The sequence below is a fragment of the Eptesicus fuscus genome, chromosome 15, assembly GCF_027574615.1.
Source record: "Eptesicus fuscus isolate TK198812 chromosome 15, DD_ASM_mEF_20220401, whole genome shotgun sequence".
Lineage (NCBI taxonomy): Eukaryota > Metazoa > Chordata > Mammalia > Chiroptera > Vespertilionidae > Eptesicus > Eptesicus fuscus.
The window spans coordinates 55,220,451-55,243,426 of record NC_072487.1 but is presented as its reverse complement, the minus strand read 5'-3'; the positions used below and the strand labels follow the sequence as shown (position 1 = coordinate 55,243,426).

The 22,976-nt window shown below is 46.9% G+C and overlaps 2 protein-coding genes across 2 annotated transcripts in view; both read left to right on the top strand.

Annotated features, from left to right (window-relative positions):
* The window catches only part of GRIN3A (glutamate ionotropic receptor NMDA type subunit 3A), a 151,566-nt gene that overhangs the window by 122,002 nt on the left and 6,588 nt on the right, over positions 1-22,976 (top strand). The window contains exon 7 of the mRNA XM_008141843.3: positions 22,314-22,478. Within this exon, the coding sequence (XP_008140065.2) occupies positions 22,314-22,478 (165 nt within the window). The remainder of the gene's footprint in view (positions 1-22,313; positions 22,479-22,976) is intronic.
* PPP3R2 (protein phosphatase 3 regulatory subunit B, beta) lies at positions 14,163-14,899 on the top strand. Its single transcript, XM_008141842.3, has one exon. It carries the CDS (start codon positions 14,245-14,247, stop codon positions 14,755-14,757), a length of 513 nt encoding a protein of 170 aa, XP_008140064.2. The 5' UTR covers positions 14,163-14,244; the 3' UTR covers positions 14,758-14,899.

The following is a 22,976-nucleotide window of genomic DNA, read 5'->3' as shown; positions in this document are numbered from 1 at the left end:
ATCATTACAGCCCCACCACAGTAGTCATTTTAGGTAGAGATACCCCAGCGTCTTCCCTGCCTTCGGGTCTCTGCACATGCTGTTGCCTCCTCCTCCTTAAATACTCTTCCCCCTGACACTTACCCAGCTAATGCCTTCTCATTATAAACTCTCAGCTGAAATCTCCCTTCTTCAGAGACTGCCATTGTTCCCGATTCAATCTGAATCATATCTTATATCTCACGTTATTTCATAGCCCTTGGCATCATTTAAATTTTATTATTCATTAACATATATTTAATCAGGTTATTATATTAGTGTATTTCTCCTTCATTAGATTATAGGACCTCTAGGGGCAAACATGTTGTTTACTGTTGTGTTCTCAATGCCTGCTTCATAGTAGGCACTCAGTAAGTAACTGTGGAATAAATGAACCGAGAAACCAAACAGTATATATGAGAAGAAGTTGGGAAGCAGAAGGTCAGAACATAAAGCAAGTGTGATATTGGTAGTATATTAGGTTGAATAATGTCCCCCCAAAGTTAATGTTTTCAGAATGTGACCTTATTTGGAAATAGAGGTTTTTTTCGGAGATAATTATTTAAGACTAGAGGCCCGGTGCAAGGAGCTCGGCCCTCTCGGCCCTGGCTGCCTCCCAGCCCTGCAGCCCCGCCACCGTCCCTCCCCCCCCCCCCACCCACTGGTCGTTCTGGAAGGTCGTTCCAGAAGGTCGTTTCGGAAGGTCGGTCCACCGTCAGGTCTAATTAGCATATTAGCTCTTTATTATATAGGCTAAGATGAGGCCGTACTGAATTGGGTGGCCCCTAAATCCATGATGGTGTCCTTACAAGGCCATGTGTAGAGACATACAGGGAAGAAGCGCATGTGATGTCAGATGATGTGGAGTGATGCAGCCATAAGCCAAGGGAGGCTATGGCTTGGCTGCAACCACCAGGAGCTAAAAGAAAAGCATGTAACAAATTCTGCCTCAGAGTCTTCAGAAAGAACCAACTCTGCTGATATCTTCATTTCAGACTTGACTTTCTGAAATGTAAGAGAAAAAAAATCTTGTTTTAAGCCACCCAGTTTGTGGTGATTTGTTATAGCAGCTCTAGGAACCTAATACTGGTAGATGATTGATAGATAGATGATAGATAGATGATAGATAGATAGATATTGATTTTACTTAAATAATAGAAGTGTCTTTTCCTAACTCAGAAATCAAAAACCTCTAAAAGAACAGTAAATAACTACAACTAGAAACTGAGGCATGCCAGTCAATGCCCTTGACAATTAAGTTTACCTCTAATGTTTTGGACAGCCATGACAAAAAAAAAAAAAAAAGAATATAAGATGGGTTATAAAGCTGTTTAAAGAGAAAAAGAGATGGAAGTTAGTCTGTTTTTAGTACTAAATTCTAAAATAATTCTTTTTTTTAATAACAGAATTGGCAATGTTTGCAAAATGCAAAAAAAAAAATTTATCTGGCTAATTATTGTACTGATGCTTCATAGAAGTTGTGAGCAAAGATTTGAAGGAAGCAAAGGGGAAAATGGGAAATTAGAGAACTAACATGTTCTGTTTCTCACCACATAATAGAAACTGTGCCAGCGACATTGACTCATTGGTTCTCACTACAACCCCAGAAGGCAGGCATTCTTGCCTTTATTGGAAGAGATTTGCATGGCTTTTCAGAAAAGAAATACTTGTGGGTTTACACTGATCAGCTGAGTTAATTCATCAAGAACGCAAATAAACCAGTTGTGTAACTGGACAATCAATGGGTCTGGGCTGCCTATCACTACTTGAGCCAATTAAGCAGAGACAGGGTTGAGTCACATATGAGTGTTTATTCCAGTAATGCCGACAGTATGGGAGAGCAGCAGGTCATCCACCAAAATCTGCTCTCCGCCCCCCCCCCCCCCCCCCCCGCCCCACCATAAGCCAGCTGCAATTTGAACAGACCATCCAATCTCAGAAGGAAGTGGCGGGGGAGAGGGGAGAGGGGCAGCCTAAGAGATCAACCAAAGGACTTGAATGCATGCATATAAGCATAACCAATGGACTCAGACAGTAGGGGAATGAGGGCCTGTGCTGGGGGGCGGGAGCAGGTGGAGAGAGGTCAATGGGGGGGAAAGGAGATATATGTAATACTTTCAACAATAAAGAATTAAAAAAAAAAAAGAATGGGAATACAAAATGGGCAGTTTACAGGTAATGTTGGCTAGGGGTTGCAAAAGCCTGAGAATATGCAAAGAGTTGGGAGTTTTCAAAGGGCTGGGGTTTTTCAAATAACTGGGGTTTTCGAAGGGCTGGCTCCTCTGGTTTCTGCAAACTTCCTCATATTTCATTGGCCAAAATTGTGTCATCAGCTCAAGTCTAAACCAACCCATGGTGAGAGTAATTGGATCCCCATGATAACTTACCAACTGTGACTCACCCCCTAGGACTGGTGATGGGACAGCTTCTCTTGAAACATACTCATACAGATAAGGGTGAAGACCTAAAAAAAAAAAAACCAGCGGTTCTCAACCTGTAGGTCGCAACCCCTTTGGGGGTCGAACGACCCTTTCACAGGGGTCGCCTAAGACATCCTGCATATCACATATTTACATAACGATTCATAACAGTAGCAAAACTACAGTTATGCAGTAGCAACGAAAATAATTTTATGGTTGGGGGTCACCACAACATGAGGAACTGTATTAAAGGGTCGCGGCATTAGGAAGGTTGAGAACCACTGACCTACACAAAAGCAGAACTCCTTTAGGAAGGAGAAGACAAGAGAATGGATGCTAAATAGACAACCAATTACTGCTCTGTGGATGGGAAAGTTGCGTCTCTCTCTCTCAACTGGCCCACTTCCAGCCATATATATACAGTGAGGTATTTGGGTTGGTCATTCTGAAGAGCCCTCCCAACTTAGATACAGTGACTGTGGTTTCCCTTGATAGCATCCTGAGACACGAACACAGGGTGGGGCAAAAGGTTTACAGTTGTGAGTATGCAAACCACAGAGTTTATTCTTATATTATTATTTATTAATCACTATATTATTTTCCATCTGAACAACTGTAAATAGTTCCAGGTTTGAACCCTGCTAGCTGTGTGATACTGGATGTGTTACTTGGCCCTTCTGAATCTCAGTTTCTGCATAACCATCAAGTCCCACTCTCCAGGTCAGCTGAATTTAGAAGGGAGAGAGAAGTGTAAGAAAGAGGAGAATGGAAAAGAGGTATATCCTTAGTTGGAACTTCAGAGACAGAAATAAAAAAGATTCAGCCCAGCTGGTGTTGCTCAGTGGTTGAGCGTCAATTTATGAACCAGAAGGTCATGGTTCCATTCCTGGTCAGTGCATATGCCTGCCCCAGTTGGGAGCTTGATCTCCAGTAGGGGGCATGCAGGAGGCAGCCAATCAGTGATTCTCTCTCATCATTCATGTTTCTCTCTCTCCTTCTCCCTTCCTCTCTGAAATCAGTTACCAGTATATATATATATATATATATATATATATATATATATATATATATATACTAGCTTTCCCGTTGCAGGAAAAATCCTGCAAGAGGATTTCCTGCTGCACTCTACCCCGCCTCCGTTCCTCCCTTGTTCGCCTGCCTCACCTTCTCCTCCAGCCCGCCCGCGTTTCCCTTTGCCCCCGGCCCCACCTCCGCCCCGCCCTTGTCCCCCGCCTCACCTTCTCCTCCAGCCCGCCCGCGTTTCCCTTCGCCCCCGGCCCCGCCTCCGCTCCGCCCTTCTCCCCCGCCCCGCCTTCTCCAGCCCACCCGCATTTCCCTTCGGCCCCGGCCCCGCCTCCGCCCCGCCCTTATCCCCCCCCCCCCCCCCCCCGGCTTGCTTGCTTCTTCAAAGCTTTACTCCCTTCTGCAGCTCTTGACTTCTTTGGACGCTGTCTTTATATGCAAATTAGCCGCCATCTTTGTTGGGGCAATTTGCATAATCGTCCTGATTGGTTGGTGGGCGTGGCTTGGCTGGTGGGCGTGGCTTAGGTGTAGCGAAGGTGCGGTCTATTTGCATATTTGTCTATTATTAGATTAGATATATATATATATGTATGTAGTAAAGAAGATTCTGATGACATTCATGAGTGTAGAGCTAGGAGGGCCCGCCCCAGCCTCAGGGGATGTTATGAACACACATGGAGCTATTCTTTCTCAGGGATGGTGGTCTGCACTGTGGCAGATCCTGGCCTAGGCAATAACAAACTGCTTTTAATCACGCTCACCTGTGTGCATTTAAACAACAGTACATATCCTTGTGCACTGACTGGCACATTTGTCTGGAACAACCCAAGACAGAATTTCAGGATGTCACCGAACCTAAAGATGGAATGGAATGAAATGAAGCCAATCTCAGCTCATGGATTGAACTTCCACGGGTCTCCACCTGTTTGCTGCCTTTTTTTTTTTTTTTTTAAGCTTTCTCCCGGAAAAGGTCAGAAGACGGAAGTACGCCTGGCAATGCTTTGTTTGCCATTCCTTTAACCTCAAATATCATGCACTGCTGGGCTGTGTTAGTGTAAGAAACCAGGACTTATTTTGAAATCAGACAAGACATATTTGAGACCTGCCTCTACCATCAACTTAGATGGGCAAGTCCCTAACCCACCTCAGTCTCAGCTGCTTCATCTCTTCAGTGGCTCTTGTGCAGAATAAATAAAATAGTCATTAAATGAACATGTCCCACCTCCTTCTCCTGGGGGTGGGGAGAGGGGTGCAGGGCACAGGGCACCACAAGCAGGTATGTTCTGGAGGGTATCCCACCTAACAGGCGCTCTTGAGGAAGATGTTTCTCTGTTTATTTCTTTTTTAAATAGTTTTTTTATTGATTTCAGAGAGGAAGGGAGAGGGAGAAAGAGAGATAGAAACATTAATGATGAGAGAGAATCGCTGATTGGCTGCCTCCTGTGCACCCCACACTGGGACTGATCCTGCAACTCGGGCATGTGCATCGAACCGTGGCACCGAACCGTGACCTCCCAGTTCATAGTTGACAGTCAACCACTGAGCCACACTGGCCAGGCTGTTTATTTCTGACCTTACCTTCCAATTACCAGGTCCAGTCCAAGTCTATGTCTGTTGCCACAGAGTAATTAACACCCTTTCACTTATATGGTCACCTGGTAATATGATTAAGACATGAGAGACACCTTTGGCTGTTGGACATTAATACTTGGTCCCTTGTGAGAACTTGATCTATTCACCTCTCATTTCTCAGCAACCCCAGAACTGTCTAGCGGCAGTTTCTCTGGAGGAAAAACTCATTTTTTTCCAAATTCCAGGGCTTTATCTCCTCCCCAGAGTCACCTAGGAAATTGCAAGTCCAATTCTGCAGACCAGACTCTGGCAATTTTCAGAGAAGAATTTTAAATTGCCCTTAGATGTTTTCTCAGGATCCTCCCCGCACAACTGTGCCTCTGACCACAGTAGACTCATCGTAGATCAATTCCACGGGGAAAGCATACGGCAGGCTTTACATTTCCTTCATTTCCTTTGACTCAGAAAAAAAATTTTTTTTTTAATTTTTTTTCCAAGTCACTGAGTGAATTTAAGAGCTCCAGGGAAAGTTTTGTAAAATCCGTTATTTGCAAATCAGGAAAGGGAAGACAGCAGATCACAATTTAGCCAACTCCCCAGATTCTTCAAGGAATTATTAAGATGTATGATGATACCTCTTTTCTAAAGTCTACTGTAAATAATGGGCTGAAGAATGTACCTTTTAACCAACTGGAAAGAGTAAAAAGGGAAGAGGGAACGGTGATCTTGGCACAAATAGGTATCACACTCAAACAGTTCGAGCAGAGTTTTCCAGAAAACATTTGCAAAGATACAGTTCAAGGAAACCAACCGAAAGAGTGCAGTCTCCCAGATAGGTAAAGTGAGGAGCCATTACCACCCCAGGCTCAAGGGGGGAGAGTGGAGCGCGCCATTCCTAGAACCCAGTGGGGAACAGAGGGGGCTTTCTACCGGAGCTGGCGCCCCTGGTTAGGGAAAACCCCAGTGACCTGGCCGAGGGCCAGGGGGTAAATGCCTGATATCAGTCTCCTCCGTGTTCCCATCTCCCTCCACTGCCTTAGATCAAGGCATCCGTGTGGGGTCCATCGGAGACCTTCCCAGGGCACAAAGCAGGATGGGGAAAGGTGAGGAGTGGATCTGGGGGCGGGGGGGGGGGTAACCAAGAGAATGTCCACACGCCCCCTCGTGGCAGATGGAGGTGGGGCTGGGCCAGTTAGAAGAAAGGGCTGCAGCCTGACCATCTGAGAATGCAGCTCCTGCACCTGCAGACAGAGGTCCACCTGCAGACAGAGGTCCACCTGCAGGCAGAGGCCAGGCCTCGTGCGGGAAGGAGAGAGAAGTACGACCAGGCCCACGGAACGACCCTGGTCTTGGGAGTCAGACCACCATGGCTCTTCCATGACTATGAGGGCCAGGCAGCTTTCTATTGCTGGGAAATTTAGCCCCTCTAAGCCCCAGTTTAATTCATATCTTGCTGGGTTGTTACAAGGTTTTCTGTCTCTGAATCCAGGGGTTTGGTGTTGAGTGCTGAGGGAAACATACTCACTAAGCAAGAGGTCAAAGGTTGCGGTGAAAGGAGCTCTATCCTTGGAATCCAGGGAGTTCGATCACATGGGGGTAGGAAAAAGGAGAAGTAACGTTTGAAACTGTTGAAAAGGAGATCATCACACTTTTCAGTGTTCGTTATGATCAAGGCAAGTGCACAATAGGAAACTTTGCCCCATTCCAGCCTTGACCTCACCTTCAACTTGACCCTCACCCCATCCCTGAACTTACTTCCTCCTTGACCTCACCCCATTTCTAGCTGCCAGCCTCAGCCTGACCTTTAATGCATTCTTCACCCTTCCCATCCTTGACCTCCCCAATCCTGAACTTCCAGTAAGGGATGGGGCCACAGGGCAGGGATGAAGATGTCTGTTAAGAACACTATTAAGTAATTTTTAAAAGCCTAAGTTTAAATCGTGTGTTTTTAGGAGCCTGTAGAGCAGTGGTTCTCAACCTTTCTAATGCCGCGACCCTTTAATACAGTTCATGTTGTGGTGACCCCCAACCATAAAATTATTTTCGTTGCTACTTCATAACTGTAATTTTGCTACTGTTAATGAATCGTACTATAAATACCTGTGTTTGCCGATGGTCTTAGGCTCTACAGCAGCGGTTCTCAACCCACAGGGTCGCCTACATTATCATTCATAACAGTAGCAAAATTACAGTTATGAAGTTGCAACGAAAATAATTTTATGGTTGGGGGTCACCACAACATGAGGAACTGTATTAAAGGGTCATGGCATTAGAAAGGTTGAGAACCACTGCTGTAGAGGAACAAATGTAAACATAGCCATGGTGTCAAAATATCCACATCAAAAAGGTGCATGAAAACACCATGAACAAAAATTACCTAACCTCTCTGAGTTTCCTCTCCTGCAAACTGTAGGTAGAAATATTTGAGGTTTCTGACATAGCATAAGGAATAGAGATAATGTACATAAAAGTGCCGGACATGTAGTCGTGCTGAGTGGGTGGTATATATATCCATCCTGACCCTACCATGACCCACTGAGTGACCTTGGGCAAATCACTTAAGCTCTCCTAAGCTCACTTCTTCATCTTAAGACTGAGCGTGCAGCAGTCCAGCTTAGAGGATGCCGTGGGTCTCAAGGGGGTTCATTTTCGAGGAGCCCTGACCTACCTGGGACACGGGGGACAGGGAACTACCTGGCCTCCATCCCTGACCACGGCCCCAGACCACCAAAATGTGCATCTAAATGCACATTGGAAACCTGTTAATATTGTTCCCTGGGAAAACAGAGTTTTCTCATGGCAGATCCATTCTTCCCTCTGTAGATTTGAGCGGCAGCGGGGAAGGAAGGGTTAGTCAACTATACATTGAAAGCCAAAGAAAGCACACAGCCACATCAAGAAGCTTCAGTGTTGGTCAATTTTCTGTCCAGTTTATTTTTTAAAACCCAAAGGGAATAATAGTACGGGGGTGAGCGAGGGGTGGGTTTTACTGCAGTCTTTTCTGCTCTTGACAACTAGGTCACGTCTCAGTAGCTCCCTGCCCCCTCTCGCCCCTGTCCCTTTCTTTTTCAATTTAAAATGTCACTGCTATTCAACCTGCTGAAACGTAGGGAGAGGCGAGGAAAGTTAATGACTGTAGATTGCTCTAAATTGAAAAGCCGTGTATGCCGAGAGCCACCTTGACAGCTGAGTGCTTCCCTTGGAATAGCCTATGTAATTAAGTGTAATATTTAAGCCAAGCAGGGGGTCACATGGAACCTATCCAGGTAGTGCTTTCTGGAAACCTAAAGAAGCACAAAGCTGTTCACGTATCCTTTTAAGACGTGGAGTGGAATTGTACCCAAGAAAGAGAAACCAGTCTCAGAAAAGCCTCATCTTCTTGTACTCTGCTCCCAGAACAAATTCATCCAGCCAGCCATCAGGCAACATTGAACTCCTGTGTGCCCTCCGTGCACCAGATGCAGCCTATGGAGAGATGAGTACAGAGCTCACACGCAGGAAGAGATAGATTTGTGGGCAAACCCCCTCCACTACACCACCCCAGGGGCAGCAGTAGAAGAAGCTACAACGTAGAGAACTGTGACACAGGCAAGCCCATGATTCACTCATGGAAGAGCAAGAAGGAATCAGCGAAGGCTGCCTGGAGGAGGTGAAGTGTGTAGGGAGGAGAACCCTCCAGCTAGAGCGGGAGCCAGACACTGAAGAATGAAACGATCCGCAATGCCATTTGGCCCCACCCTCCAGAGATGCCACGCTCCAGGTGGACAGGACTCCACGCCCTCTTACTGGTGCCCTCCTTGGGGATTCAGAAGTTCTAGTTGGTCCCCTTCCCCAGCTCAGCTGTTATGCAGCCACAGCTAGAACCAGAAGTACCTGATAGGCCTTTCACTTTTCCTGTGTTCTGCCTTGGAGCCCCCTCCTACCTTCACAACAGCGGGGACATCCTTTCTAGTCTCCGTATGGAAGGCAGTCTGGAATAACTGCAAGAATTTCTGCTCTGGAAGTGGACACACGAGGGTTTGACTCCTGTCTCCGTCATTGTGTGTCTTTGCAAGCCATGCAGCTTCTAAAACTTCACAGCCTAACCCCAACACTATTATTAATAGAGTCTACTTGTAAATAGTGAAATATATTTAATGAGCTAGTTTGTGGAGTATACTTAGCATAACAAATGTTTCCTTCTTCTTCCCTGAGTATAGAGCTGTGCACATAGAAGAAAAACATTTTTGGTAAATGTGGAGAGCGGCTACAGTGTTTGGACAGGTTCAAGCCTCGGACTAATGAGAGGGCACAGTCCTCTCATGGCCACGTGCAAGTCCCAGCTTAGAGGGCAGAGCCCTCCCAGCACCATTATAGCCAACAGCTATAGTTGTCAGCTTGAACCTATGGTCCGAACACGTGGCCCCATGTGCCTGAGTGATGTGGGCTTGATAGAGTTCAGGTGCATGTAATTGAGTAGGATCGAAACCCACGAGAATGTTGTAAACATCTTGACCACGCCCTTACTTTGCCTCGTTGCATCTGGCTATAAAATAAAGAAACGGCTTGTAGTCTGTGGCGCTGTTGCTAGCTCTCCATCAGAGAGGCTCTCCATCAGAGAGGACAGCGTCCCACCCAGACGCAGCTTTCTTCTCTTGTCTGTCTTCTCTCAATCCTTCACCGCCCGCCCTCAGGGTCACCGAACCTGGCTGCACTGGTGCGGCACATGGCGCCCAATGTGGGGCTGAGTATGCCATGGCCGTGCCAGCTCGCCACAGGTAAATAAGCACATGCAAGAAATTACAGTTGGTGCACCCTCCCTCAGGGACCCAACTGCGAAAAAGCAGGAGCATTTTATAATTATAAGCATCTTAGAATTCCAACATAAACTTTTTTATGACATATATGTTATACAACTGAAACTTTTTTGGCAGGACTTGAGAATTACATGATTCTGGCATTTTCTTTATGCAAAGTGCTGGATTAACCAGCTTTCTTTCTTGCTTTTACTTTTGTTTTTTTGTTTTTTATTAAATTACTAGAGGCCCGTTGCACGAAGATTCATGCAAGAATAGGCCTTCCTTCCCTGGCTGCTGGCACCAGTTTTCCTCTGGCACCCGGGACCCAGGCCTTCACTCTGGCCACCACCTTCCACCTTCGCTCCAGCCAGAGTCTTCACTCTGGCAGGAGTCTTCAGTGTTCGCTCCGGCTGGAGTGCTGCTCCTGTAGCTCCCTCCCCCCCCTGCCCTCCCCTTCATAGCAGGCACCCTGCCCGGGCACTCCACGCCTGCATATGCAAATTAACCCACCATCTTTGTTGGGTTAATTTGCATACTCACTCCTGATTGGCTGGTGGGCATCACAATTTGCATATTTCTCTTTTATTAGTGTTGATTGGGGTGTCATTGGTTGATTAGATTATATACGTTTCAAGTGTACACTTCTATAGTACATCATTTGTATATTGCATTGTGCTCAGCACCCAGAGTCAAATCTTCTTCCGTCACCATATATTTGACCCCCTTTACCCTTTACTACCTCCCTACCCCACTTCCTTTTGGTAACCACCACACTGTTGTGTCTATGTGTTTTTGTGTTTTTCTTATTTGTTGCTTTCAGTTTCATACCCCACATATGTGTGAAATCATGGTTCTTAGCTTTTTTTTTCTGACTTATTTCACTTACTATATTCTCAAGATCCATCCATGTTGTTGCAAGTGGCAGTATTTCATCTTTTCTTATGGCTGAGGAGTGTTCCATTGTATATATGTTCCACATCTTCTTTATCTAGTCATATGTTGATTAACCAGCTTTTATAGTATCATGTTATTCCTTTCTTCCAACTCAGCTTTGAGGTTTGAGTGAGAAAACAAGAAGATGGCTTATACAAGCCATTCACTTTAAACAGATCTGGAAATAAAAAACAGTACTGTTTACTTTAAATGTGATGGAAGGTATTTCAAGTCGGGTTGCTGGGTAGGCAGACTGGAGACCGAAGGACAATTTGACAATTCTCATTGTGTTTTCCTCTCACCCCGTATCATCACAAGGCTAGGGCGGCTTCTTTGTTGCTCTCTGGTTACTAAGTTTGAATTCTGATACAATGAAAACTAATTCCAGCAAGTGCCCCATCACCTTGGCTAATGACCAAGTAAACAGATCTCATGGAATAAGGGTCTCCTCTTTTATACACCAGAGACGCTTGGGGCATAAATTACACTGTCAATAGTTCTTGCTTTTCCTCTGATTAAATTCAGTGAGCTCATGAACATTTATGAATGTTATTTATTTACTATGCAACTAAAAGGTGTGAACAGTGCTCAAACTGATTAGGACTATTGTGAGAGAGTCTTTCTTCCATTTTTTTTTGTTGTTGTTGTTTAGATTTCCTTACACTGAAATCTATGGGTGATCCATCACATGAAACAGGTCTCCTCCCTGATTATTCCCTGTGCTAAGTAGTTGCCTCCAGGCTCTGGAGATTCCAGGCTTGAAGTAAACAAAGCATGAAAGTGTGTGAAGATTGCCATCTCGTGGCCATGATGTGAGATGTCACAAAATATCAGAAAGGAGAGTGTTTCCATTCCAGCTGAAGGTCCAGGTTCCCTGTAAAGCTCCCAGAACGGCCTTTACGAGCCTCAGGTCTCACCACTTACATTTCTATCGGTCTTGTTTTCCAATGTCAGCGATTTTTGCACGTAACCATCTCATAATTCTTCATCTGAAAACTCTTGAGGAAGAAAAGAATAACTTGCTGAAATGGAGGGACCATCAGGCTCCTGATTTCTTCCAACGCGCTCTGTCAACCCTTTTAATTTAGTTACTACAGTGAACGTCCAACTCTCCAGATGCCTCCACAGTGCAGTTTTGAACTGAAAGAGTAACAAAAACATTTTTTCCATAGAAATGACTAAGATTACTCACCAGAGAAAAATTGAAACAATGGCAGTGAGTCCCGTAACAATGCTGAATGAATACAAAGTTGATGAAATGGGGAATAATAGAGCTCAGCCTCACGTTGTTATGTCAGATCCAACATCACATCACATCCTCTGTGAGGCAGGCGTAAAGCAAGTCTGGTTGCACACATTCAATAAAATGCACCATCTTCCCAAGATCGTCTACTCCCTCATTACATGAGTTAACTCTTGAGATAATATTTCTCCTCTTACATAGTATTTCTATAGGCACTCCCTCATCTCACTCTTACAATAACCACATGCAGTTGATAAAGCAGGTGTAATTATTTTCACCTTTGACAGATGAGGACAGCGGGGCTGGGACAGGAATAGCTCCTGTAAGAGCTCACAGCTAACAGAGGCGGAGTAGAGCCTGGGAAGGGTCTGTTTAATTCCTATGCTCCCTCCACCACCCTCTTGATACCTCCTACTAACACACCCTATTAAAGGAATACGCTTCCTAAAAGTTTCCACGCTGACGACTCCTTTCTAAATGATGACCACCGAGGTGCTAACGCTGGAGAAAGGCAGTGAGGATTCCGTAAGAGTGGCTGATGGGCCAGGGAGGTCGGTCACTGGATTCCTCAAGCCATTGATGGGTCAGTGGAAAGTCTGCAGTCAGTCCCAAAGAATGCTGGACTGGAGGAGTCAAAGGTAATGCTGGTCAAATGCTTAGAGCCGTGAGTGGCATACTGTAAATGGCATGTGGGGTGTGTTCATTAAAGGGACATAACATGCATGTAAGTGCCCAGTTTGTCAAGTATTCTTTCTCCACCAGCAGGGTAAATAATAATAAGTAATGATAACCAGAAGGATAATGATTTATCATATTGGCTAACAATCAGCTTTAATCCTCCCACAAGTGTACAAAATAATATTGCTGGCTGGATTTTACAGATGGAAAACTGAAGTTAAGCAACTTGTCCAGGTAAGATTTGATGCTGGGTCACCCTGTTTCATAATGGGTCTTTCTATCTGGTAATGCTTCTTTTGGATGTACTTAATTCAGCCAGTTGGGATAATAATTCCGTTTCGAAATATTTGAGCCTCCAAACCTCTCCTTCTCCGTTAAACTGTCTGGACCCTGTGGCCGTGTGCCGGTTTCAGCATGATTTACCTGTAGGTGATCTTTTAGCTGAACTGATGCACAGAGAACAGGCCAGCATTTTTTAAATGAGGGAAGTTTTGCCCCCTTCACATTGATTTTGGTGGCCTGGGACTCCCCCGAGTCGCTGTGTGGTTCCTGCAGTGGGAGCACCTGATGTGCTCCTAAAGGAGGAAGGAATTCGAGGGCGTGTGATCTTCATCTTCAACTAGTAAAAGGACACGTCAGTTCAAGCGAAGGGGGAGAGAGTGAGATGGCCGAGGAGCCACCATCACTCTCAACACACGCAAAAAGGCTGCGCTGGGCACACGGTGCACTGAGGGACGGCCACCCGGGCCCCATCCAGCAGAGACGGGGACTGTGCCTGAGACATGGATGCGAAGAAAGAGGGTGATGGAGACTCTACTCCTGGGAACTGTTGAAGGCCCGGAATCCGCATTGTGTGCATTCCCAGGAGCGGGATGATCCCCGGGAGACATTCTGTGTGGTGTGTGAGCAGTCTCTTACAAAGACCCTGGATGGACCCCAGGGCCTGAAACGGGCCAGGGACCAGGGCACCCGAAGGATGTCCGTGCTGGCTCACCCTCTCGGAGAACGGAGGGAAGACGGACTAGCACCCCGGGGTGGGCTATTATCTCATCCGGTCCTTACACGAGGCCTGGCATAAGGAAGCCTAAGGAGCCTTGGCTGCAGGTCCCTCTGCCATCGGGGCACCTGCTGTGTGTCCTTCTCCATGTGCCCCCTCGTCCCCGCTGTGAGCAGCACCAGCGCAGCCCCTGCCCCTCGCAGCTCACCGTGGAAGGAGAGAGGGGAACGTGAGGAGGTGAGACGGTGAAATGATAGCCCGAGGACGGGGTTATCGCGGAAACCTAGGGGCGGAGAGCGGGAGGAGGGGAGGGCAGCCCCGCTCTCAGCCTCTTCCTCTCCGGTCTCACCACCTCCTCCTCCACCCCGCAGGCGCCCCCCTCCCGCCCCTTATCCCTGTCGTCTCTCCTCCACCCCCTCCCCGCCCCGCCCCGCCCCCAGCGCCGCCTATTTCCTGGTCTGGTGGTGGAATCCCGGGAGCCACCCCACCCGGCCCCCCACCCTCCCTCGGCGCAACGGTCCCCGCAGGAGCCGGGCGCCCACCGCCCCCCGCAACCCCCTGCGAGCCGGCCGGGCGCCCAGGATGGGGAATGAGGCGAGCTACCCCGCGGAGATGGGCTCCCACTTTGACCACGAGGAGATTAAAAGGCTGGGCAAGCGGTTCAAGAAGCTGGACGTGGACTCCTCGGGCGCCCTGAGCGCGGACGAGCTGCTGTCGCTGCCCGAGCTGTGGCACAACCCGCTGGCGCAGCGGGTGTTCGAGGTGTTCGACGCGGACGGCGACGGCGAGGTGGACTTCGAGGAGTTCGTCGCGGGGACCTCCCAGTTCAGCCTCAGGGGGGACGAGGAGCAGAAGCTGAGGTTTGCTTTCAACGTCTACGACATGGACAAGGACGGCTACATCTCCAACGGGGAGCTGTTCCAGGTGCTGAAGATGATGGTGGGCAACAACATGCAGGACTGGGAGCTGCAGCAGGTGGTGGACAAAAGCATCATCATCCTGGACACGGACGGCGACGGGAGGCTCTCCTTCGAGGAGTTCCGAGCCGCCGTGTGGGACCTGGAGGTCCACAAGCAGCTGGTGGTGGATGTGTGAGCTTTGGGGAAGAGCGCCACCCAGCGGTGACCTTGACGTCTCTCACTCTTTCAAGGTCAGCTCAGGACGCCCAGCCGCCACGGCCTTTCTGACTCACTCGGAAGTGTTTTCTCTTTGTAAAGCCGCATTTTCTGACACCAACCTCATGACCAACTCCGTGTCGTCAGTTCTTCTCACCGTGATTCGGGGAGGGGGGGGGGGACACCTGAAGGAGCCTGGTGGGGAAAGAGAGAGGAGGAATGGCTTTTATAAATGTCTTTGTCTTTGTTTTGATTCGAAGACCCAACTATAAAGAGTGGAGATGAACTTTAAGAGTTAAAACAATAATAATAAGGAAAAAAAGCCCAGCCAGTGTGGTTCATTCAGTTGGTTGAGCGTCGTCCCCTGCACCAGGAGGTCACCAGTTCCATTCCCGGCAGGGCACATGCTGGGGGTGTGGGCTCGATGCCCAGTAGGGGGCGTGCCGGAGGCAGCCCATCACTTTCTCTCTTCCTCTCCCTTCCTCTCTCTGAAGTCAATAAAAATATATTTTGAAGAAGAAATATACACTGAGTGGCCAGATTATTATGATGATCTCTGAATGCATAATAATCTGGCCTACTCCGTGTACATCCTATATAATAAAAAGCTAATATGCAAATTGTCCCCTCGACCAGGAGTTCGACCAGCAGGCAGGCCAGCCAACCGCCCATGTCCCCTCCCCCTGGCCAGGCTGGCCGGACCTCATCCATGCACGAAGTCATGCACCAGGCCTCTAATATATATATATATATATATATATATATATATATATATATATATATATATACTGAGTGGCCAGATTATTATGCGTTCAGAGATCATAATAATCTGGCCACTCAGTGTATATGTATTTGTATATATCTTTGCCTTTGTACGGGTTTTTTTCATTTTCACTTATTGACTTTTCTTTTTTTATTGATTTGAGAGAGATATTAATTTGTTGTTCCACTTATTTATGCATTCATTGGTTGATTTGTTGTTGCTGTTAATTCTCACCCGAGGATATTTTTTCCATTGATCTTTACAGAGAGTGTAAAGTAGACAGGGAGGAGAGAGAGAGAGAGAGAGCAAAGAGAGAGAGAGAGAGAGAGAGAGAGAGAGGGGTATCAATGTGAGAGAGACACATCTATTGGTTGCCTCCTGCACGAGCCCTGACCAAACAGGGGATCGAACTTGCAACCCAGGTACATACCCTTGACTGGAAACCAAACCCAAGACCCTTAAGGGCCAAAGCTCTAACTACTGAGCAACACCAACCAGGTCCATTGGTTGATTCTTGTATGTGCCCTGACTGGGGATCGAACAGGCAACCTTGGCTTATCAGATAATCTAACCAACTGAGCTACCCAGCCAGGGCTCGTGGATTTATCTATAGGAAATATTTGTACACATCCGGTGTCAGGTGAACAGTTTTCATTTCCTTGTGGTGATTAGGTGTCTTTGACAGATTTTTAATGTCCCATTGTAGCAACAGGGATGCATATATTTCTCTTGCCTGGGCACCTTTTAATCAACTCTGTGGGCAACAGAAACCATCTTTCCCTTTCCCAGGCTGCAGCTCCCTCATGATGCATCTAGAAATCCCTGAGCATATGTAATGCTAGCCAGGATAGCTTCTAAACGAGACATTATTCATATACTCTGCAATGTGCACCGTAAAATACGGAAATTTTAAAATCATGACCAAGGGTTTGAAACATGTGGAATGCATTTTCACATTTAACAGGACGAGGAAAAGAATTTCAGCTCTAGAGTGGCTGGAATTAAGCCAATAGCTCAATCAATCTACTTACTATAGTTACCCAAGGCCAGTGGTCGGCAAACTCATTAATCAACAGAGCCAAATATCAACAGTACAAAGATTGAAATTTCTTTTGAGAGCCAAATTTTTTAAATTTGAACTATATAGGTAGGTACATTGTTATTAACTTAATTAGGATACTCCTAAGCTGGCCTTCGCTAAAAACTCAAGGGGCCAAAGAGCCGCATGTGGCTCTCGAGCCGCAATTTGCCGACCACTGCCCAAGGCTGTGCGGCATTAACCTTGAACTGAGAGGCTGTTTCTAGCTTCAGCAACTGGAAAGATCTGGCTTTATATGGCTTTTGGGGAAGGAAGACCATATTTACTTCCAAGTTAGAATGCTTTGACTTTTCCCCCTGTTGCTGGTTGCCAACAAAATCTGTAGAATTTTGTGTTGTTTTTTTTTTTGGGGGGGGGGGGAGAAGGATAAGTAGTTAACATTCACTGAACCACTGTCCAAGATAGTTACGTTTGTTGTATCATTTAATCCCCAGAGCAACACTGTGAGGTGAGTGTCATCTCTCAGTTTTACAGATGATGCTGTAGAGAGATCTAGAGTCTTCTCCAAGGTCTCCCAGCTGGTTAGTGGCAAAGCAAGGACTTGAACCAGCCTTTCTGGCCCCAAACGCAGAGCTTTTCCCACCTCACTGCATTGTCTCCTAGTTTGGTGGTGCCTGTATTTACTGCCTCAAATTATTTCTGATGGTCTTATTACTGAATTCAAGCCTCAGTTTTCTGAAAAGAGGAGAATAGCTTGTCAAGGAGGTCCCACCTCTTTGGTATGCATTAAAACACACACACACACACACACACACACACACACACACACACACACACACACACACATATTGGCAAGGCAGTCTTAAATCATCTTCCGCCTTCGTCGCATCTTAAAAAATAGTGACAGTATTTAGATTAAACTGCTAACAGCAACCAGCATCCTTTGAGTCTATAGAGATCAGTAACAATATGTCCTCATGAATCCTGTATTAACCGCCTGTGTCTGCTCTCTACCATATGTTGCAATCCCCAAACCACTAGACACTTCTTTTGAAACACAGAAAAAAATATGGACCCAGAGCAGTTGTTTTATCCTCTAAGTTTATCATGCTTTAGAAGAATTCTCAAGGAAAAACCTTCGAGGAATTTTCTTTTTTAATTACAAACTCCATTCTTCACTTACGCTTTTGATCCTCTCTGTTAGCATGTAGAGTAGGTAGTTACTCTGGCTACCTTGTTCTATCTGTTTTGCACGACTTGAAAAGGAGAGGTCTTTTTCAAATGAAACATCATAACATTGAAAGGACACTAGCAGTAAAGCCCTGGAGATCAACAGATTCAATCTAACAGCTCAGGGGCTAAATCCGACCCACAAATAAATTGTTTCGCTGTTAGTTTTACATGGTGTTTATCCTCGCAAATACTTTATTTGCCAAAAATCTTCAAAAAACGGAAGATTTTTTAAAAATCAAAATTAGCATAAAGGAACGCAAACCATGCCAAGATGGGGTGGGTGGCCTTTTCTTGGCTAAATTGCCTCTGAAGTGTGGGCTGAAATGAGGTCTCACTGGAGAGACTAACGGGCTCCACTCTTCAGGACAAGAGCTCTAGATGGACTGGCGTGGTCATTCTTTTCAAAAATAAAACAGCTGGTCATAAAACATGTATCCCAACAAATGGTATTTTTAACGACTGCAACAACAGAAGAGTTCGCATAACACAAACACAGCTGTATCACATTCCAAACCGCTGTCTAATAAAAGCTAAGGGGGAAATTTAAAAATGGAGAAACATTAATATGTTAGGAAAGGGGTTAATAGCTTTTTTCAAACTTTTCTGAAATGCGTAATTGGGCAAACAATATAAATATGATTCAGACAAAAGGAGAGGGGGAAAACAAGCATTGGAAACTAGCCTCACTGATTGGAAAAATACAAAGGAGACTATTGAAAACAGGAAAACAGGATTAATTATAGAGCAGGGTTACTGGAGGAGTGAGCATCCGTGACTGGGGAAATCGCCGGCAGCACTGGGAATGGCTGTCAGCAGTGGCTGTGGTACACGCCAAGTCAAAACAGTTATAGCATCTGACCTGGCAACCCCACCCATTGCAATTTGGGGAATGGTTCCTTATTGATTAAACAGTTCGGTGAGATTGGGTGGGCCAGAGTGAGCTTGGAAGGACAGAGGGAAGCCATCAATGACTGAGATCTGTCCCTGGCTAAATCCTGGGACACTCTTCCGTCCTCGGCCCTTGGAAAGTGTGGGCTGTGGACTATCCGCTGAAGCCACAGGTGAAGCAATGAAGAAAATAAAAAACACGCTTTTGTTTGCATTTCTTCGCTCTCATTATGCAGCTCTCGACAACATGAGGCTGGGCTGTTACTGCATCTCTGGATGTGATGTTTCTTCTCATGTCACAACTGTAATCATCGTTTTCTCTGCCTCACTGAAATTTATTTTAAAGATTTGACGTTGCATATTCATTGCTCCTCTCCTCCTCCTTCCTCCGACCAGTGATACATGTCAAGTTGAGTCGGTCCCACCTTATTCGAAAACAAGTTCTCCGGGGACAGCGGAGTGGGGGCCTGGGGGGGGGGGGGCGGGGGGGCAGGTCCATGTATCCCAGGCACAGCGCGTTCACCCTGGTCCTCCAGACGAGCGGCGGAGCTGTGGCTGCAGCTGTGCATCGCCCTCAGGCTCAGGCACAATGTAAACATTCCCATTGGCGCTCACTGGCAGATTACTGTGGGTTTTCAGTTCAGACGGTGAGTTTTGAATAAAAATGTTTGCGAGTGGTTAAAAGGAATAGACAGAGCTCAGATGGCCAGGGATCTGTCATTGGTGTTCGTTTGAAAGGCAACGTGGGCTTTGGCCACAGACAGACCTGGATCCACAGCCTGGCTCCCCACTCATTAGCTGTGTGATCTTGGGTTAGGTCATTAATCTCTATGAGCCTCAATTTCCTCAACTGTGAAATGGGGATGATAATTTACTTAATGGGGTTATTACAAGATCATACTACCCATATGTGGTATCCGGTACACATATTAGATGCCCAGTTTTAAAAAGTAACCACTTCTACTTGTCTATTAGTGTGTGCGTGTAAACAACAGAAATTTAAAGAAAGAAAGGTATACAATAAGCTGAAAACAGCCTATCTGTTACTGAGGTAGTAAGAGGAAAATGAGACTATTGGATGCCCACGGACACACAGAGGGAAGCCGTGTGTTTAAAGGCGAGATGACTCACTGTGTGTTACACTTTCCTTCTCCATCTTGGCAGCGCCTTATAAGAAAGCAGTGCCAGTCTGTTTAGTGTTTTGCTGAATGGTTGATGATGTTCAAGTCCAAAGTGAATTGCCGCAGTTTGCTCTTCATCTGTAGCAGTAATTGCACACTGAATCCTTCTGTGATGGCTAGTCCCTGTATCCATTACAACAGATGCAGGCCAAAAGCTATTTCCAAACACATCTGCATATACTTTCCAGAGATGAAGTTATACAATGGACACCACCTGTAGAGAGATATCCCAGGAAAGCTCTAGTACCTGTGTGGCCCTGCGGGCCCCGTACACCTCCTCACAAAGCCCTACTGTGGCCCAGCATTCCTCTCCCTAGGGCCAGCTTCTGCTGGCATCCTCGGGTGGTCTGCCCAGTCTCCCTGCCTGTGTCTCAGCCTCTTGGACCTGGACCTGCTCTGTGTCCCTGCTCACCTGTAGTCATTAATTCACCAGGGATCTTAGAGCCCCTCTTTGAGCCTGAGCCACAGCCTGAAGTAGCGTCATGGAGGAAACCAGATCTGTGGCCCAGACTCCACCAAAGCCTGAGGTCTCCAAGCTCTGCCCTTGAACCCTGCACCCTAGGTACACTTCCTGGAATACCCAGGAGGCCTAGCCATGCCTGAACCGTGCCTGGCTGGCAGTTTCTCCCCGATTGGGCGTGGAGGTGGGGAGAATGAAAGAAAGGAAAATCCCTTCAAGAGGATGGGAGGATCACCCCCATCAGTCGAACGTGTTGTTACGAGGGTAGGCTCTGGCCGGCTGGCGTGGCTCACTGGTGGAGTGTTGTCCCATGCACCCAGAAGTTGCTGGTTTGACTCCAGGTCAAGGCACATGCCCGAGTTTTGAGCTCGATCCCCAGTAAGGGGCGTGCAAGAGGCAGCAGATTGATGTTGATGATTCTATCTCTCTCCCTCTCCCTTCCTCTCTCTCTCCAAAAATCAATAAAAAAAAAAAAAAAAAAAGAGTGTAGGCTCTGGAGCCAGACTGCCTGGGTTCAAACCCCAGCTCGAACAAGTTACTTCACTCTTTTGTTCCTCAATTTCCTCACCTATAAAATGGAGATAACAGGACCCACCTGATAGGGCGTTATGAATATTAAACAAGTTGCTGCACTGATGAAGAGCTCAGAACTGTGCCTTCCACAAGTTAAGTGTTAAATAAATATTGATGATGATGATGATGATGACCAAAAGCCTCCAGCAAAGGGCTGACACCCAGGCATCCCAGGGCTTGCCCTCCCTCACGACGCATGCCTCATGCACCCTACCCCTAAATCACAGTCCGTTTCACAACCCCCTACATCACTGTGCCAGAAGGTCACGCCTTTCCTTTTTCGTTTCCACCACCGTAAGCTTAGAATGGGGACTTTCCCAACCGAGCCTCCCTTCCTGACTCTCTTAGTCTAAATCTTATCTTCTGAGTCAGCTTCTCCACAGAGCCCAGGGGGTGTGGGTCAGGTATCACAGGGTATACCTGTTGGCTTCCTCCCCAGACTCAGGCTGATTAAAGGCAAGGACAAAACCCTCCTGTCTCCATCCCGTGGGACTTTGAAGAGTGCCTGGCACGCAGTAGGCACTCAGCCTATCAAAGGTCCATCCTTCTGCATGACTGACTCTTGCCATCGATGTCAGTGACTGAATAACACCTGTGTGGTAGAGGACTCGGGAAGGTCCTCTTAGGGAGCACATGTAAATCACTGAGCCACGTGCTGCCACGTGGAGTTATTGTCACTGTGGTTGCTGTCACGGCAGCAGAGCCCCAGGCTTTGGAGCAAAACAAACTTGGACTTGCAGACCAACTCTGTCACCTAAAACCTGCAGGGACCTCAGTTTCCTCAACTATACATTGCCATTATAATACCTATCTCCAGGCAAAAGAGTAAGCAATCAACAGACAGTAGGTGGCTGCTCTTTCTCCTCCACGGCTGACTCATTTGGGGACCTGGCTCAATTTATCCCACTTCTCTGCTCCTAGGTTCTGCATCTGTAAAATGAGCACATGGAACTAGTTGATCTCCGTGTTTCCTGCCAGAGCTACGTTTCAGAATTTTTGAATTCACCATCTTTTCCCCTGAAACCTACTCACTCTATGTCCCTGAGAGAGGTTCTTTTCTTGATAACTATGCACTGTTTTAATATATCACATTGTTTCATCCCTCGGACTCTCTCTCACTGCCTCTGTGGGGGCTGTAGCATGGTCCAGACTCAGGACCTCTGCCCAAGTCCAGGGCCATTCACACGACAGGACCATGTGTGAGCGGCACCCCAGGACCTGCGCTCCGTCCCGGCTGGACTGTTTCCACAGTGCAGTGAGGTCCAAGGGCACGCAGGGAGGACAGACTCCGCCTCCTTTGGGTCCAGGGAAAAAAGAATCTGCATGCAAGAAGAAACAAGTGCGGGGGGTCCAAATGGAGCATCACACCCACGGCCTCTCCTTTTCTCTTCTGCCCCAGACTTTGCAGATGGGCATCAAGCACTTCTCGGGGCTCTTCGTGCTGCTCTGCGCTGGGTTGGGTCTGTCCATCTTGACAGCCATTGGTGAGCACATAGTGTACCGGCTGCTGCTGCCACGAATCAAGAACAAGTCGAGGCTGCAATACTGGCTCCACACCAGTCAGGTGAGTGCCGCGGGTGTCTTGCCCCCATACTCCTAACCGTCAGAATTCCCAGTAGCGGGAGGATCCAGAGCCCCAAGTCAGACTGACAGTGACACGTTACCAAGAGAACTGAGGTGGTGTAGACACCCTCAGTGTACGAGACAGTTCCCTCCCTCCCACTCATTCACTTTCCCCTTAAATGAAGCTCTCCCGTAAAGCCCCTTCCTTTTCTGTAACCCTCCACGGCTGCTCACAATGGAAGCAATAGAATTGGGGTTTTTAAAGCCTGGTTTCGCTTAATAGTGACAATCTGAAGAGATGTTGTGAAAGATTTTTTTTTCCCCTACAGATTCTTTTCATGCCAAAATTGAAACCCATTCAATGAGCTTGAAGTCCCCTGATTCCCTTTGAACCCACCGGCCCTTGTTCTCTCTGCATTGTCAGTGGTACAGAAAATGGGCCCGCTTTTGCCCCATTCATCTGTTTTGCTGACCACTTTGTTGTCACGGTACTTTCTTT